We start from the raw sequence: 17,625 nt of genomic DNA, 5'->3' as shown, positions 1-17,625 counted from the left end.
TAGTAATATCAAATAGTGTTACATGCAAACGAAAAAGCGATCCAACCAGGATTAGTTTTTTAAAGTAATAGTTTCATCTGAACCATAAGTGACATTGTCTCACTCTGAACGTACTCACATGAAATGTTGTGCAAGAACTACAAGTTCAGCAACGTCCAACTGTGGACAGCTCAATGTTTATCCCATTTACTCTTTGAATCAGCGAACACCAACATGATTATCTGCTAGGAAATACCAAAGAATATATGTCTTTCTTTTATTTAACGTCGGTCTTTGTTCCGCAATCTAGTGCCAATCACCGACGGACATCTATTGCCATCCATTGACGGCAATCGAATGTGCAGGAAGGCAGCTTCCACACCTGCGTAGGATATCGCACCCATTCAACAACACATGGGCCGGGACCAACGGCTTTACTTCCCTTTCGAAGGAAGACGTGACCAGAGATTTTTATGCCTCAGAAAAATCCCACCGACCTCGACTGGGATTGAACCCAGAACCATTGGGGTGAGAAAGCAGTCACGCTTACCACTACACCACCGACGCCGGCTCAAAGAATATATGTATAGAGATAAAGCTCAAAAATACAGTTTTAACTAATAGTACTTTATAAACATCGAGCTGTCCCATAGTAGCATCTCGTAGCTTCCTGAACACACGGAACCAAGCTTAACGTAGGCAGATCTTCCGTATACTGAGGCAAACAGGCTTAAAAATTTCATAAGGCTCGACTTATGAACAACACATATGAATTTCATAAACGTGACTTATGAATGTTTTTTGGATAACATGAGGTAGCTCTTATACGGTTCCCGTCTGCTCCGATTTGTTCAACATTATTTTTCATAAGGCGAATCAATGAAACCCATATCGATTTCTGTGGTTAAAATTCATAAGTATTTCTTATGGAATTCTTACGTTCTTTCACTTCAATGTAGAGATAGGAGCGTAACCAATCCACAAGCCAACCAGGAAATCCTAATCGTTCCAACTTTTTTAGCATTAACTCATGCGGTACCTTGTCGAACGTTTTAGAAAATATCAATGTAGATACTGTCAATTTGGCATCGGTCTTCAAGGCAACTATTGAGTGTGCTATCGTACACTGGGGCAAAAGAACTTAAGATTACCATAAGAACCGCTTATGAACTTTAGCCACAAAAAATCGGTATGAATTTCACTGATTTGCCTTATGAAAAATAATGTCGACAAAAAAATAATAAAACTGAGCAGACTGAAACCGAACCATGGACGTTAAGATTACAGGTCTTGTGTCTGGACCACTCGTCTGTCAACGCTTGGGAAAATGCAATGGCTAATGGCGTAGAAAAGCTACCTCATGTTAGATGAACATTTTTGATAAGTCGTGCTTATGACATTCATATGTGTCGTTCATAAGTCAAGCCTTATGTAATTATTAAGTCTATTTGCCTCAGTGTAAACGACATGAGGTTTGTGATGGTTGACCGATTCCTCACAAAAGCATGCTGGAATTCGGAAAAGAAAAGCTGAGCAGCTGTGTACATTTGGTCATCGTTTCCAAGATCTTCGAGATGCAGCCACAGAATCGAAATAGGACGATAATTTTCCACGCCGTGTGTGTATCGTCGTTACCGCTACTAGTTTCCAGGCATCAGGAAAGACTCCCTCCGATAGAGAAAGGCTTAACAAACTGGTAACAGGTATGGCAAGCTTCTGTGTCCAAAGTCCAGCTCTGTTCATTTTAGCAAAATTGTAGAAAGATTTCCAATCGATTGGCTTGGTTAGAATTAAAATCCATCCGCTATTGACGGAGTTATAAGTCGTCAAAACCTGACTACTTTTCGTAACGCGGTTGATTTTGTGTTTTTTTAAAGTGGCACAGTTATCCAGCCGTCAGGTGCTTCTCACTGCCAACTTTAACTTAAACGTTAACGTTAAACTTTCAAATCAAAACAAACATAGTGTAGTACTAGAATTTCGTCTAGAATGAGGAACGTTAATCGATTTGCTTGGGATCAATAGGCTAGTCAAGTAGTGAGCCAATTTAAAATCGTTAGTTTCCACCGGTTGTTCATACTCTTGAACGTTGAATTTTTCTTCGATTCGGTCGTCCTTCTTCTTCTTCTTCTTCTTCTTCTTCTTCTTGCATTTTGATCGGTTTCCCCTTGTGGTTCAAGTGCCGTTTCTGAATCCGTTATATCCACGTTTTGGAACGGTTTCACAAAAAACCAAGTGGGACATCTACTCAATTAACAAGCTAAAGTGCTGTTTGAACCATTACACGCAGGTTGATACCTTTGAGGAGAAGAAATTTGGGGCTCATATTGGATTCTGGACATTCAAATCCTCATCGGAACTTTCACTGGAGCTGGCGTACGTCTGAATTAATTCCAATTCGGACATTTCTTATTGTTCTTCTTCATCATCATTCCTTTATTTAACGTCGGTCTATGTTCCGCAATCTAGTGCCAATCACCCACGGACATCGATTGCCATCCATTGACGGCAATCGAATGTGCAAGGAAGGCAGCTTCCACACCTAGGATATCGCACCCATTCAACGACATATGGGCCGGGACCAACGGCTTTACTAAACTTCCGTAGGAAGACGTGACCAGAGATTTTTATTCCTCAGAAAAATCCCACCGACTTCGGCTGGGATTGATCCCAGGGTGAGAAAGCAGTCACGCTTACCACTACACCACCGGCGCCGGCTATTCGGACATTTCGAATCGTCTTCTTCACCGACAGAATCACAACATACGCAAAATGCGCATGGAATTTTCGTCGTCCAAGGAGGCTATGGGACATACTTGTAATCATTCTGGCAATTTATCGCAAACATAGTCGCATATGAGTCCAACTCCATTAATTTCAACATAGGGGGAGGAGGGGCATAGTGAGCATCCCGCAGTTTGGCTCTTGATCTCCAGCTGCATGAAACAAATCAACTGGTAGTAGGTTCAATATCATTTTGATATTGATCATACTACCAACCAATTTGTTCCGAACGGCCGGAAGTCCAAGCTGGTGCACGGGATGCTCACTATGCCCCTCTTATCCCTAATTGAGTAAAATTTCAATATTTTTTACGGCTCAGAATTTCAAAGTATTTGATTGTCACATGTGCAACAGTTGTGATTGATATTTTTGTTTAAAATAACGAAAAATGCAAATCACGTTTTGAAACATTCAGCCGCTGTTTTCTCCTTATCACGAAAACGCAAATGGGACGGACCTGGGACGGGACTTGACAAACGAGTAGCGATTTTCAGCCAATTTGCCGTCAAATCCGAGCCAGTTGCTGATTGGTCGATTTAACAGTATCAATCGTGGAAAACAGGACAGAGGGATCACATCAATTTGTCTGGCAATGAGGCCGGAATCAATGTTGACTTCGATGGCGTTGTTAATTGTTTATATTTGCGAAAGGAAAGTTTGAAAATAGGGTCCACGGCGTGCTTTAAGCGATGGATATTCTTGTTTGTTTATGGTTGTTTTTATTGTGTTAAGCAAACATGATGTACAAGGTGCTCAACTGCGGTAGAAACTCCGAATCAAATTCAAATTAAAATAGAAAATCATTCTGCAATCCTGGCATCATTGGTCAACTCCTTCAAACACCATGCACTTATTTTCAACGGGCATTCATCAAAAACATTAAGAAGAGTGAGAAGCTGGATTATCAAGTCCCGTCCTGGGACTTGCGATGAGCCGTAGTGGAATGGATACAAGACAAAAATGAAAGTTGGTGAATCGGTTGAAGTAAATTCAAAGCGGTTTGATTTATGATGGGTGGAGCCTAAGTCTGTCAACTTTGTTTCAGTGTGTATGGGGAAGCCGCATCCACATTACGCGTATTTTAAATGGGTTGCCCAATACGCTGACATACAAGCCGAATAATAGATTTGATCGTTTGTGGCACAATTCTAGATAGAGCTGGAATTAGGGCGTAACAGCTTTTTTAAGCAATGACTTCTATCGATGATTTCTAGAAATTCAAGGCACGCCCACGCAGACCAACATAACCATCGGATAGAGAAAGTCTTTCCCTACCCGATGAGGATGTTGGTGTGTGTGGGCGAGGCTTGAATTTCAAGAAATCATCAAAAGAAGTCATTGTTTACAAAAGCTGTTAGGCCCTAATTCCAGCGCTATCTAGAATTATGAAATTTTTGCTCCGTTGACAAACTGATTGAAAGCAGATCCGACAACCAGTTGAAACATGAAGTTGACAACCATGTTGCAGTGTGTATGGGCTGCATTAGTCTTCAGCCTTAAACACAGAGAACAGACGTCGAACTTCCACCAGAAACTTGTGTAAAGATAAGTGGGAACGTCGCCGTTACGTAGCGCTAGCATCTTCTGATTTCCTCTATAAAATTCGGTTGAAAATTACCACTCGGCGCTACCGGAACTTAGTGTCTAGTGTAAGTTGTGCAACACCAGCGCCATCATGTTGTCAAACAGGGTTTTTAATTGTTGAAATCGGCGTTGGTGGCGCTTAAGCCGAACAGGAATTTTTACACTTGTTTCTACAGAAATTTAGTTCGAGCCTCAACGTCTGTGCACCTTCCCCGTGGGATGAACGCTTTCTATAAATAAGCAAGTAGGGTAAACGCTCCTATAGTTGCGGTACGTTAGAAGCGTTAGGTTCCTATAGTTGTGTATTGAGTCTCCATACACAACTATAGGAACCTAACGCTTCTAACGTACCGCAACTATAGGAGCGTTTCCCCTATAACTTGGCATTGAATGGCAAGCCTCTGAAAGCAGCGTTTTGATGGAGACGCCTCATACTTTGTGTCAAGCTTCGTTCGTTCGTTCGTTGATGGCAGACATGGACGCCATGAGTGAAATCCGATTTACCTAAGTCTGTCAGCAACAACACAAGAAAGAAATTTATGTCCAAACAAACTCGCAATGTCATAGAAGGAGAGTGGCACAACCAATAAGCGAGAAACATCTCACGGCAGTTTGGGGAAATGGAATTAAATCCGCTATAGTCGGCTGAGGAAAACAGCTAAAATTGTTTTCAGCTTTTCCTAGAAATGGGTGTTACATTTTCTTTCTGTTTTTGTCATCCAGCCAGCACGCCGATGAGTTTACAAACAATTTATTGTTATTGTTGACTTTGCTTTGAGTCGCTTCGTTATTCTGACGTAAGCCCATATTATAAAGGCAAGCAAACACACTCGCACAGTCTTACAATTACATTCTAACACGCAACGTTTTATGGAGGTAATCTTTTGGAACGAGAGAGCCACTCCTGGTGCTTTCTGTTTTGCTCTTTAAAGTCGAGTCTGCTGGTGCCGACGATCGATGTCCGTGTCAGATATTCGATTTTCCAGGTCACTGGCGTCGCTGCGGTACGTGGGCTTCGATCTGATGCCGTTACTTTTTGAGTTACGGTACTGCGGGCTAGCAGTGCAGGAGGAGTTAGTGGTTGTTGATGTTGTAGCATCTGAGCTTCGAGACTGTTGACTAGCATCGTTTCCGCCAAAGACGACAACGGTGGCTGTGGCATTGTTGCTGCTGGTGGATGTCGTTCTGGCCGACACTTCTTGTGCCCGATCTTGTGCGGATGATATATCGTCGTCTCGCTGGCAGCAACAGGAGCACTTTTTTCTCCATAGCTTCTTCATCGATTTTCGGAAGCCTTTGTGCCACCAGGCGTAGATAAGGGGATTTAGCAGGCTGTTGGTGAATCCGAGAATGGCCAGAGGGCTTGCGATGGCAAACTGCAGACCACGACATAGGTCCTGGTTCCTTTGCGGGTCACAGAAAACGTACATGGTACTAGCGATGAAATATGGCAGCCACGTCACGACGAAGCACCCCGTTGTGAGCATGACCACCTTGATGGCCTTCCACTTGGTCGGATGCTTCCCGCTGACCTGGCTGTCAATCGTTCTGGACGAGCGTTTTTTGCAGCACCGGAAGCATTTCGTTGGTTTGCCCTGCTCTTCCGCCAGTGGTTGTTCAGTGGCAGTAGCAGTAGCAGTAGCAGCTGCTCCACCGCGGAACAATCGTAAATTTCCAGCCAAGGCACCCTGTTGCTCACGGCTCGCTTTTTTCAGCTGTGCCACTCGTCGGATGGCTTTGTGCAGGATGATGCTGTACAGGACAATGACCACAATCAGAGGGATTATTCCCACCACGGTGGTCAGTATAATGAGTGCCGGTGGGGCCAGACGAACGAACCAGCAGACTCGTCCACCGTCGGTATCGCCACGCCAACCGAACGCGGGCAGAAAGCCGATGACGAGACCTGCAACAATCGAAACGTTAGCCCAGGGTGGTTCTTGGAAAATGTAAAATATTGTCGGAATCATTCAAATCGGCCTGATGGGCGGAGGATGGTGATGGCAGGTAGTAAAGGGAAGGACTCTTACCAATCATCCAGGTTGCAGCGATTGAAAGCTTCGCCCGGCTGGGTGTGATGTAGCGCTGGTATTGAAGGCCATAGACGATGTACAGGTAGCGGTCGATTGCGATCAGTCCTATGCTGTACACCGATACAATGGTGGTGGATACAATTAATCCTGTTGTGTGAAGAAGAGACAAAAACGTGTGGGGAGGGGAAAGGGGTGAATGGAGAAGGAGGTGAGGAGGATGGAGTTTCTCATTAGTGTCGTGTTGCCATAGAGCTCTATGAGGTTCGAGGAGGAATGCAAGTGCATCTCGTTCGATAGCCAGGTGGGATGTTATTTCATCGGTGAAATCGATTGATCGAGGTGGATTATGTGCCATTCAGAATCCATTAAGAGAAGGCGGAGAACGAGGGTTTGCATTCAATTCATGTGTGATGCAGTTGAATGGGTCAACATTTTCCATTATGTTTGGTGCATTAGATGTGGATTGTTGTTTCCGGAATTGTAGTTAAAGTGACAGGCTTTGTACATTCGAAATTTGACCGGTCTAATGAGTGAAACTTGCCAGTTAGTAGGATATTAATTTCTTTACGAGAAAATATGGAAATTACTTTTGGCTTTCACTGCAAATTGAATTCGTGTTCCGATTCCAAATTGGAATTAGTTTTTAAACATAAAAAGGTCGTTGAATCTGACTCATAATTGAGTCCATTCACTTAAAATCGTAAGAACATAGACTGAGTAAAATTTTCCCCCATTTTCCAGGAAAGACTTTCCGAATATGGAGAACATTGAGAGAGGTTTCACTCAGTTTTTTAGTATACTCCTAGACTGAGTAAAAAGTTCGACGATTAATCTCATATTAGAGCAGATTTTTTAGGATAAGCGATACAATTTTGAATCAGTCTATGAGTGAGCTACGTTTTACTTAGCAATTTTGAGTGCAAAACTAGTCAATTTTGAATTGATCTCATCGACCGTGTGCCCATCTATAAGGCTGTTCACGAGGCAGTTGCGATTAGAAATATTCAGAGTATTTCTTGTTGCGATCAGTTGACTTTTTTACCAAGAACTTTTGACAGATCACAGTAGAACTGGCAGTTTATTCTCATATGAATTTCTGCTTTGTTTGTGTTTACATTCAGCACCATTAACACCCGATAACTCACACATTCTAGATTTATAGCTATCAGTTCCACTGATAAACGTCTCTTGGATCACCTTATTGACTCTGTTCATCTATCCTCATTGCAACATGTTTCAGAATTGCTTAATTTTAGAGTTATTTATTTTGTCTAGCTGTGCCTACTGTGAATTCTAGAAAAAAAAAACAAACAGAAAATCAAAGAGTATTTGTCTTGAGATTATGATGGTTTGGTGATGATTACGTTATATTTATTAGATGGGCTTTCAGCCTGGAGCTGGTTTGCCTTCGACTCTTCGGTGATTTATTTCCCTGGTCAACTGAATATTTTGGAATGCAGAGAAATACGTTTCTTGTAAATTCAGCTCATCTCTTTCTCAACGTTCAGTTCAATTCAATAATTCAATGAATCTCTATGCAAAATTCAGAGAAACTCACTACGGGATTCAGATAATAAATTTTCTGTGATTGAAATTATTTCGAATAACCTTTGTTCGAGAATTTAGTGAATTCTTCTTCTATCATTCAGAGATTTCCTTTATTGTGATTCAGAGTATTTTCTGATCTAAAACTAATTAAGGATTTATAAAATGAATTTCCTAGTATTCATATTGTATTGATGGGCCTCATAGCGTAGTCAGTAAAGGCACGGTAAACTACGCTTCGTTGTAGTTTCAAAAGAATCGTGTAGACTTCATGCCTGGGCTTTCTTTGCCAACCTACAGGTCTTAACCCGTAGGAGTAAGAAATACTTATTACTTTGTTCAGAGTAGTCGATTGGCCAAGATCGGAGAACCTCCGGTTGGGTCGAGCTCAGAACGAATAATCCTCTGCGTATATTTCAGCGTTTCTTATTTATAGGGGTTATCGAATACAGTTTTCCTATGAGACAGCTGGGGCGACATCAATAAATGCATCCTTTGCAGTTTTACAAAATTGGGTTTTTTCGCCTAATAAACATAAAGCACTGCGGCCGGTACGGGTTTCGCTGTGCGAGGTAAAAAGTGGTAACGAGTAGAGAGACTGAAGTAGAGACACAGAAGGTGTGCTTCTTTAAGCGTAATTATAATTTGCTGCCTGTGGGATATGTATGTAAATTAGCTATGGGTTTGTTCTCATGCTACACCATCCCCCTTAGAGAGAATAATGTAACAGGGTGGAATTATTCAAACATAAATGGTCTTTCCCCAATTGTCTCGAACATTTTTATTGCTTGTTAATTTTGTTCTTTTTTCTTTTTTTTTTGTTTTTTTATTTGTTTTTTTTTACTTTTTTATTTTGCTTAACCGAATTTCGCACTCTCAGTGACATTGAGAACTTTCACCCATTCCGTTTTTTTACTATTTTTTTTTTTTTTACTTTCTTATGAAATTGGGCTTGGTAAATGGCTTATTTTTTTACACTTTTTGAAGGAAAAAAAAAATTTTGCTTAGTTTTTGATCAATCTGTTTTTATGAACTAAAATTGTTTTTCCTGTAGTTGTATTTTTAATCTCGCAATTTGGTTCACATATTGATATAACTTCGTATGGTCCAAGATAAAATGGATCTAATTTCCTCCTATTTTCATTTTTCAAAAAAACTAAGTCTTGTAGTTTGATATAAATTGGGTTTAGAGTTTGTTCATGTTCCTTTTGTCTCTTCATTTTTTGCTCTATTAATTTTGCTTTTGTTATTTCGTGAGCTATTTTTAATTTGTACTGTAGTTCATTCTTAAACATATCAAAATTATAAATTGGTTCATTAACACTGTCGAAATTGTCTTGTGGAAGGTTTGCTTTTTTACCGAATACTAACTCAAATGGAGTGAAGTTATGATCTGTGTGGGGTGTAGTGTTGTATGAAAATTCGTAATATTTGACCCAGTCATCCCAGTCTGATTGGTGTTCATTGGTGAATGACCGCAGATATTCGTTAAGACATCTGTGGTTTCTCTCCAATGATCCAATTGATTCTGGATGATAAGGTGTTGAAAATGTTTGCTTTATCTGTAGGAGTTTGCATACCTGCTCAAGGATCTCATTTTTATATTCTGTTCCTTGATCAGATCGCAATTCCATAAAATGTCCATATATTAGAATAAAGTTTTCCACTAGGGCTTTCGCTATAGTGTTGGCTTCTTTATTTTGAATCGGAATTACTACGATATATTTGGTTAAATCGCACTGGATTGTCACACAGTAGCGATTGTTATTAATGGTTCTCGGTAGAGGTCCTACCGTATCTATTGATATGATCTCAAATGCTCTCGATGGTGTTGTGGTGATAACCATCGGTTGTTTTGTATGCTTGATAATTTTGTTTCTTTTGCACAATTCGCAGCGCTTTACGAATTGAGCAATAGACCCTTTCATATCACGCCATTTATAATATTGACGAACACGTTGGTACAATCGGTGTTGTCCTACATGTCCTCCTGTGGGTGTGTTGTGGTGATTATGTAAAATTGTTTGAATTTCGTTAACATCAGTAATGAATTTTGGTTCCTTAAAGATAATTATTTGCAAATCTTTCAAAATGTTATTTGCCATTAATTTAAAGTAATTTAAAGGTACTATTTGAAAAATTATATCCTCTGCAGAGAGCGCTATTTTATGCGTACGTCTTGATTTCGTGATTTTCTCAATTTCTGGAAGAGCAAATTCTAGCATCTGACTTCCATTTCTTACATCTTGATGCACTTGTGCGACAAGCTTGTTTCTTTTTCTCACGTTGAATTTTATTATATTGTCCACTACGGCTGTCGACAGTTTTAGTAATTTTTTTATTTCCGTAGGACTCTCGGCTTCATATATGCGGGGTTGATCAGACTCCCTTTTTTCATCTTCATAATTTTTATTTTCCTTATTTTTATTCGGAGATATCGATTTTTTCGTCATCGATCTTGTATTAACTAGTAAAATATTAGCTTTAAGTTGTTCCGATGTAGTAACAATGCGTGATAATGCGTCTGCTGCTACGTTTTCCTTACCTACCATGTATACAATGTCGAAATCGTATCCTTCTAGATCGATACGCATCCTCGTCAATTTTGACGTTGGTTTCTTCATATTAAACAGATAGACAAGAGGTCTGTGATCTGTTCTTACTGTGAATCTTCTACCATACAGGTATGACTCGAAATGGTTAATAGCCCAGTGTATGGCTGTTAACTCCTTTAGAATTGTTGGTTTGTTTCGTTCAGCAGGAATAAACGTTTTGCTTGCAAAAGCAATCGGTTGATCTCCCGCTTCAGTAATTTGAGACAAGACAGCTCCACATCCAATATCAGAGGCGTCTGTCGTCAGTATAAATTGTTTGGTAAAGTCCGGGTACTGCAATATTCTTGGTGACATTAGTTGGTATCTCAAGTAATCGAATGCTTTTTGGCATTCTTCTGTCCATACAAAAATTGCATTTTTCTTCAATAGTTGGTTTAGAGGGTACGCAATTTTTGCGAAATTTTCGACGAATTTACGATAATAGTTGCAGAAAGCAACAAATCGTCGTACATCGTCTGCGCTTTTGGGTACTGGATAATTCCTAATAGCTTCATATTTCGAATCATCGGGTAATATCCCTTTGTCTGTTATCTTATGACCGAGATATGTGACCTCAGTTCTAAGAAATTTGCATTTTGAAATGTTTAGTTTAAGGTTATAGTGTCTTAAACGTTCAAAGATTTTCTCTAAATTTTCCAAATGATGTCTTAATGAGCATCCGATGACAACTATGTCATCTATGTAAATGAACGCACGTTCCGGCGTTAAGCCAGCCATTGCGATCGCCATCATTCTTTGAAAGCTATTCGGGCTAATATTCAGTCCAAACGGCAATCTTCTGAATTGATAGTGACCGGAATTCGTTGAAAATGCAGTGAATCTTCTAGAATCCTGTTCCAATGGGATCTGATGAAATCCTGACATCAGATCTAGCGTGCTAAAGTATTTCGCTCTACCAAGTTGATCTAAAATGCTTTCGATTCTTGGTAGAGGAAATTTATCTGGCATAATCTTTTTGTTCAGTTGGCGGTAGTCGATAACTAATCGCCATTTTTTGTCTGATCCTTCTGATTTTTTAGGTACCAGAAGAATCGGTGAATTGTACGATGAAACTGAAGGTTCGATTATCTCTTCAGCTAACATCTTTTGTATTTGTTTTTCTATTTCTTCTCCTTGGGAGTGAATAGTTTTGTAATTCTGGATATACACAGGAACATTGTCGTTAAGGCTAATGTTCTGTGAGTAAAAATTATTTGTTGATAATTTTTCATCTTCTAAGTGGAATATGTCAGAATAATCTGTAATTAATTCTTCTAATTTAGCTCTTGCATAGGGTGGTATGTGTTCAGTATCTATTTTGCTTAATATCCGTTTACATCTCTTTGAGTCGATTTCCTTATCTCCTCTAGTTGGAACTACATGAAAATTCCGAAATGGTTCTAATTTAGGTTTGAAATCTGAATATGATATGTATATTGATTTATCTGTAGTATTTATAAATTTAAATATTGGTTGAGCAGCAGATATGATTGTATTTCCACAAAATACCCCTGGTTGGATTTCTTGTGAGTACACAACCATATCTTCTGATAAGTTTAAATTTGGTACAAATCGTGTTACTTCATGACGAGCTGGTAGAAATAACATCCTTTTATAGTTGTCTTCAATTGGTATTGTTAATTCTTCTTCGTTTACCATGACTGTAAGAAGCCATGGCTCGTAGTCTATTTTACATCTGTATTTTGTTAAAAAATCTCTTCCTATGATTCCATCTGTTGGAATAGGAAAATCTGTTTCAACAATATGAAATTTGTGCTCGATAAATGTTGTATCAAAAATTATTTTAGCAAATGTACTTCCTTGTGAGCATATGGTATCATGACCAATGCCTGAGATAGTACATCTTTCTTCCGGATAGTAAATTTGAGATGGTTTTATTTTGTTTGATTTGATGATAGATATATCAGAACCAGTGTCAACAATAAAAGTACATCTGGTATCTGAAAAATCTACATTAAGACATATAAAATTTGATATTGACGCGTTCACTGTGAACGCGCTCCATACTGGCTGCCTAAAAAATTAGCCATTTGTTGCGGTGTTGGATTTGCTTGTTGAATATATAGACTCTGAGCTTGTGGTTGATTTGGTATTTGTTGGTTTGATGGTTGTAGAATCATATTGTTGGGACTTAGTTGTTGATTTTGATTTGCATAGAACATTGCATAATTTGGATTAAAATTTCCTTGCTGGGGCCAATTTCCCCTCTGCTGAGGATATCGTTGATATCCTCTTCCTCTGTTATGATTTCCGCGTTGTTGTGGGTAACTATTATTTTGATGATTTGGGTAATTTCGTTGGGTTTGGTTATGATAACTACGGTTACCTCGCCAATTTCCACGTCCATTACCTCGTCCATTTCCACGTCCTCTTCCAGAGAACCGTGTTTGTATTTGGAAAACATGATTTGTTTTCTCAGCGGACTCATTTTCGGCTGCTTTTCCAATAGCAGCAGAAAGTGTCTCAAATTGTCCTGCTTTGAGAATCAATTTGGTTTCATTGTTTTTAATTCCTGCCGTCAGTGACCTAACAGCAGCCTTTGTGGATATTTTTGTCGCTGCGTCAATCGGTATTCCTTCAGCTATGTAAGCTTTTTCCAGTTCGAGGGCTAATCGCTCAATCTGGTTCGTGAAAGTTGCCAATTCGTTGGTTTGTCTAGTAGCGTTTAATTTAGCGATTATAACTTCAGGCTGATCAGGCTTGAAACATTTCTGTTTTAACCTGTTTATAATTGTAGGGATGTCAGCAGGGTCTTCTCCAACCGCTGACCTTGCTTTTCCTTCCAGTTTTGATAAAACAACCTGGATTGACAAAGCACGATTGTTGTCATTAATGAGTGTATCTATAGCAGTCAATGCTGCTACCACACTATTTAGTTTCTCGGTTGATCCATCATATGATGGTAAAAGTGAACTTATCACTTTTATTACTTCAATATTATTTTCCATTTTTTCTCGAATATTTGTTTTTACTTTATTACGAATAATATAGCTTGTGCTATTGTTTTAAATTTTACTAAGTGTGTGTTGAGTTTTAAACGACAATTTATAAAATCAATTGTTTCACTATATATTTTTCGTACTGCTGCTAATAAAAATTTATCCTCTTCTAGTAAATCGAGGAGTTTACTGTAAACTATTTTACTTTCATTAAGTTTATTTATTAACGTTGATTTTAGGAATTTTCTATTGGGCGATTTTTTTAAATTTTTGTGTATGGCCGTTAGTTTTTTGACCAATAAATCTATTTCGATTTCTAATGTCATTTAAATGTTTAATACACTGAAAATTTACCACTTCTCATAACTTCACTTAAGTTGTTTATTTCGTTTGTTATTAATTTATATAATGTCATTATTGTTATTAAGAAAACTAGAAGTTAACACTTCATGGTTAATCAATGATCATCAAATCACTCACACTTAAATAAACTAGTTTTCGATTAATTAAATTTAAAATTATTTTGTACTTATCTTACATCCAGCTACATCCTTATTGTCTCGATGGTATGATGGAGGCGCTCTCCTCAACATCATGTTGCGTCGTTCTAGCTGCTCACTTCCCGCTTCTTGCCTGTTGTTGATCTGCCTTCCGCCGTTTTACTTTGCTTCCACTTTTAATATACCAATCCGATAACGATTCCTCCCATTTTATTGTTCAGGGCATCACTATGCGTCATTATCCCCTGCTTGGTGGTTAACAGTATGACACCACTCAGCGAAGGGAGTACTTTTCTGGCCATCGTCTTTAGGTCCTTTATTGTTGCACTCGCGGTGAGTTTTTTCTGACCCGTATGTTCGGTAACGTCATATATTGGGCTAAACTCTACTGCTTCGATAGTAGGTTTAATTGTTATAACCGCACTGTTTTCGACTACTTCTATAAAGTTGTTGTCCACTAGCACTTGGACAAAATTTTTCATTGAGTTTGTTTTCTTCACTGTAATCACGCTGTTTATTTTTTTAGCCGCGTTTAGTTTTTTTAAAGTGTCTCTTAACACTTCCATTACTGCCTTGTTCTTTTCATTTCGCACTCAGCACATTGGTTAAGGACACAGCAGTCTTGATCGTTTCGTTTGTCTTCAATCTTTCGTGCTTAATCACTGCACGCATAATTATATACGCGACACCAACCACTATTATTGCTAGCGTCACATATGCTAGTATTGACGTAGCGTTGGCTGTTTTCTCCAAATGCGCGGTTTGATTTGTGTTGATTATTTTTATGATATCTTCATGATTCGTTGGGGGTTTTTCAGTGGACGGTTCGTTAACCATTGTTGCACTTTAAATTAACTTATTCTTCACTTTTGCACGGTTTCGTGCCACTATTGTCGGTCGCCATAAACTACGCTTCGTTGTAGTTTCAAAAGAATCGTGTAGACTTCATGCCTGGGCTTTCTTTGCCAACCTACAGGTCTTAACCCGTAGGAGTAAGAAATACTTATTACTTTGTTCAGAGTAGTCGATTGGCCAAGATCGGAGAACCTCCGGTTGGGTCGAGCTCAGAACGAATAATCCTCTGCGTATATTTCAGCGTTTCTTATTTATAGGGGTTATCGAATACAGTTTTCCTATGAGACAGCTGGGGCGACATCAATAAATGCATCCTTTGCAGTTTTACAAAATTGGGTTTTTTCGCCTAATAAACATAAAGCACTGCGGCCGGTACGGGTTTCGCTGTGCGAGGTAAAAAGTGGTAACGAGTAGAGAGACTGAAGTAGAGACACAGAAGGTGTGCTTCTTTAAGCGTAATTATAATTTGCTGCCTGTGGGATATGTATGTAAATTAGCTATGGGTTTGTTCTCATGCTACAACGGTAGTAAGAAGCCGGAGACGGCGGGTTCGATTCCCGGTCCGGTCGAAGGAATCTTTCGGGTTGGACATTTTCTCGACTTCCCTGGGTATAGAGTATCATTAGCACAAGCACTGCCGCACAATATAAAAATTCATGCATTGGTATTGGCATCGAAAGCTCTCAATTAATAACTGAGGAAGTGCATTTAGAACACTAAGTTGAGAGCACACAATAAGCTAATATGCACTAAGCAATAAGCTTGCAATTCGAATAAGAAGAAGAAGAAGAAGAAGAGTTTTTTTTAGATTTAGAGCATATTTTTTCTAAGATTGAGAGATAAGAATTTTGTGCGATTCTGATATTGCAATCTCTCTGGACATGCTTGTCTGAAATTCAAGGAATCCTAATTCCGGAATTTTATGAATACTGTTTTTTTTTTTAAATTTAGAGTGTTGTGTTCATGGAATTTAATGGTTCTCTTTGCCGAATTTAGTGAATATCTTTTTTTTTGGAATCATTCAATTTTTCTGGGAGTTGATTAATTTCTATTTCAAAATTCAAAGAATTTAGCGAATTATTTTCATGGAATTCATCCGAAATTCATTGAATTCCTTTTAGAGGATTCAAAGAATGTCATTTCCAGGATGTATGGAATGTTTGGGATTCAGAGTACAAACTTTCCGGAATTCAAAGAATCTCATTCTCGGGATTTAGAGAATTCCTTTTCAGGACGAGTTGGAGATTATTTTTTGCGGGATTCACCGAGTTGTATTTTTCTGAGCATAAGAAATCTGGGAAAGAAAATTAATTTTTCAGGATCGAGGACATCCTTTTGCGGTGGTTGGAGAATTCCTATTCCTTAATTCAAAAAAGTAAAAGAATCTCTTTGTGGGGAATCTCTTATCTGGAATTCAAAGAATATAATTTCAGAGATTTTGAATACCGTATCCGTTTCACTGAGAATATTGTTTCTGAGAATTAGGGAATATCGTTTTTGGAATTCAGAACAGTCATTGTCCGGAATTTAAAGAATTTCGTTCCCGGAAGAAAAAAGCATTTCCTGTGCGAGTTGCAGTGAGTTTTCTTAACGATTCCCATCACTGGTTCTGAGAATCCCAATACCTAAAATTGATAGATTGGTTCCTTATCGCAAAATATTAGAATATCAGATGTTATAGTGGTCCAAAAAATTGTTTTTTTTTTTTTTTTTTTTATCAAAAATGGCTTTTTCAAAAACTAATAACTTTTGATCCACTGAGCTGTTTTCACGGATCAAAATATCAAATGAAATGTAATGGAATGTATGTTTCAGAAAAAAAATAATTAAATGATCTTAAAACTCTATGAATCGACCTATATTGAGTTTTAAAATCGGTCGAGTGGTTTAAAACTAATGAATTTTTGAAAAAAAAAATCGTTTTTTTGGACCATCGTAATATGGAAATGATCACCCTGACGAAAAAAAAAAAAAAAAAAAAAATGCCGGTCTAATATTTTGCGATAAGGAACAAAACTATTTTTTTACGAAATTCTGAGAACAACTACATCGGTTTGCTATGGAATGGCTGTATATTAATAAAAAAAAATGATTTTCTTATAAAGCTAGCTAGTCGTCAACTATCCATGACTACCCTCGAATACAGCACCACGTATTTCTTTTGGGGAGGAAATTCTAGAATTCTATGAAACCATTTTTGGAGATTTAGAGAATATGATTACCGGCATTCAGATAACGACGTCTTCAGGATTCAGGACCATCTTTTTTCGGGACTTAGAGGCCACATATTCCAGCATTTCCAAATTTTTTAAAGGTTTCAGTTAATCTCTCTTGAAGGTTTCAGAGCAGCTTCGGAAAAGTTCCCTAAATTTCGCTAAGTTCTCCAAGAACTCCTCGCTATCATAGTTTCTTGACGGTGCTGATGGTTGATTGGTATGTCACCCCAGTAGGTCTGGGTTTAGTCCCAGCTCCTTAGCTTGGGATTTTGTGAGGCGTAAATTCTCTGGTAACGTCTTCCTTCGAAATGGTAGTCAGACTGTTGGTGATGGGCTCGATATGTAGGCTCCAGGGTGTGTAGTCGTCTCCTTCGCTCCGGTGATTGGCTATGGTTTGCGGAACAGGGACCGTCAGAATTTCAAATATCTTTGTGGAGTTCAGCAAGTTATTTTCAGGGATCCAGAGAATTTCATTTTCAGGATCCAAATATTTTGTTCTGGGAGTTAGATAATTCGTACTGCGAAGTCAAGAAATTTAGAGAAATTCAGAGAATCCCTTATCCGGGATTCAGGGA

The 17,625-nt window shown here is 38.7% G+C and overlaps 2 protein-coding genes across 2 annotated transcripts in view; one reads left to right on the top strand and one right to left on the bottom strand.

Moving 5' to 3' along the window:
* Nucleotides 1–17,625, top strand: part of Bili (FERM domain-containing protein 8 Bili) — a 218,594-nt gene that overhangs the window by 121,093 nt on the left and 79,876 nt on the right. The gene's annotated exons all lie outside the window — the stretch shown is intronic.
* The window catches only part of LOC135701640 (glucose-dependent insulinotropic receptor-like), a 40,379-nt gene continuing 27,836 nt past the window's right edge, over nucleotides 5,083–17,625 (bottom strand). The window contains exons 4-5 of the mRNA XM_065222490.1: nucleotides 6,378–6,527; nucleotides 5,083–6,253 (exon numbers count right to left, since the gene is read on the bottom strand). Of these exons, the coding sequence (XP_065078562.1) occupies nucleotides 5,274–6,253; nucleotides 6,378–6,527 (1,130 nt within the window). The 3' untranslated portion in view covers nucleotides 5,083–5,273. The remainder of the gene's footprint in view (nucleotides 6,254–6,377; nucleotides 6,528–17,625) is intronic.

This window comes from Ochlerotatus camptorhynchus, unplaced genomic scaffold, assembly GCF_037179485.1.
Source record: "Ochlerotatus camptorhynchus isolate MF236.1 unplaced genomic scaffold, CSIRO-AGI_Acam_v1.1 ptg000170l, whole genome shotgun sequence".
Taxonomy (NCBI): Eukaryota; Metazoa; Arthropoda; class Insecta; order Diptera; family Culicidae; genus Ochlerotatus; species Ochlerotatus camptorhynchus.
The sequence above is the reverse complement of the archived record's forward strand: the minus strand, read 5'-3'. Positions and strand labels throughout refer to the sequence as shown.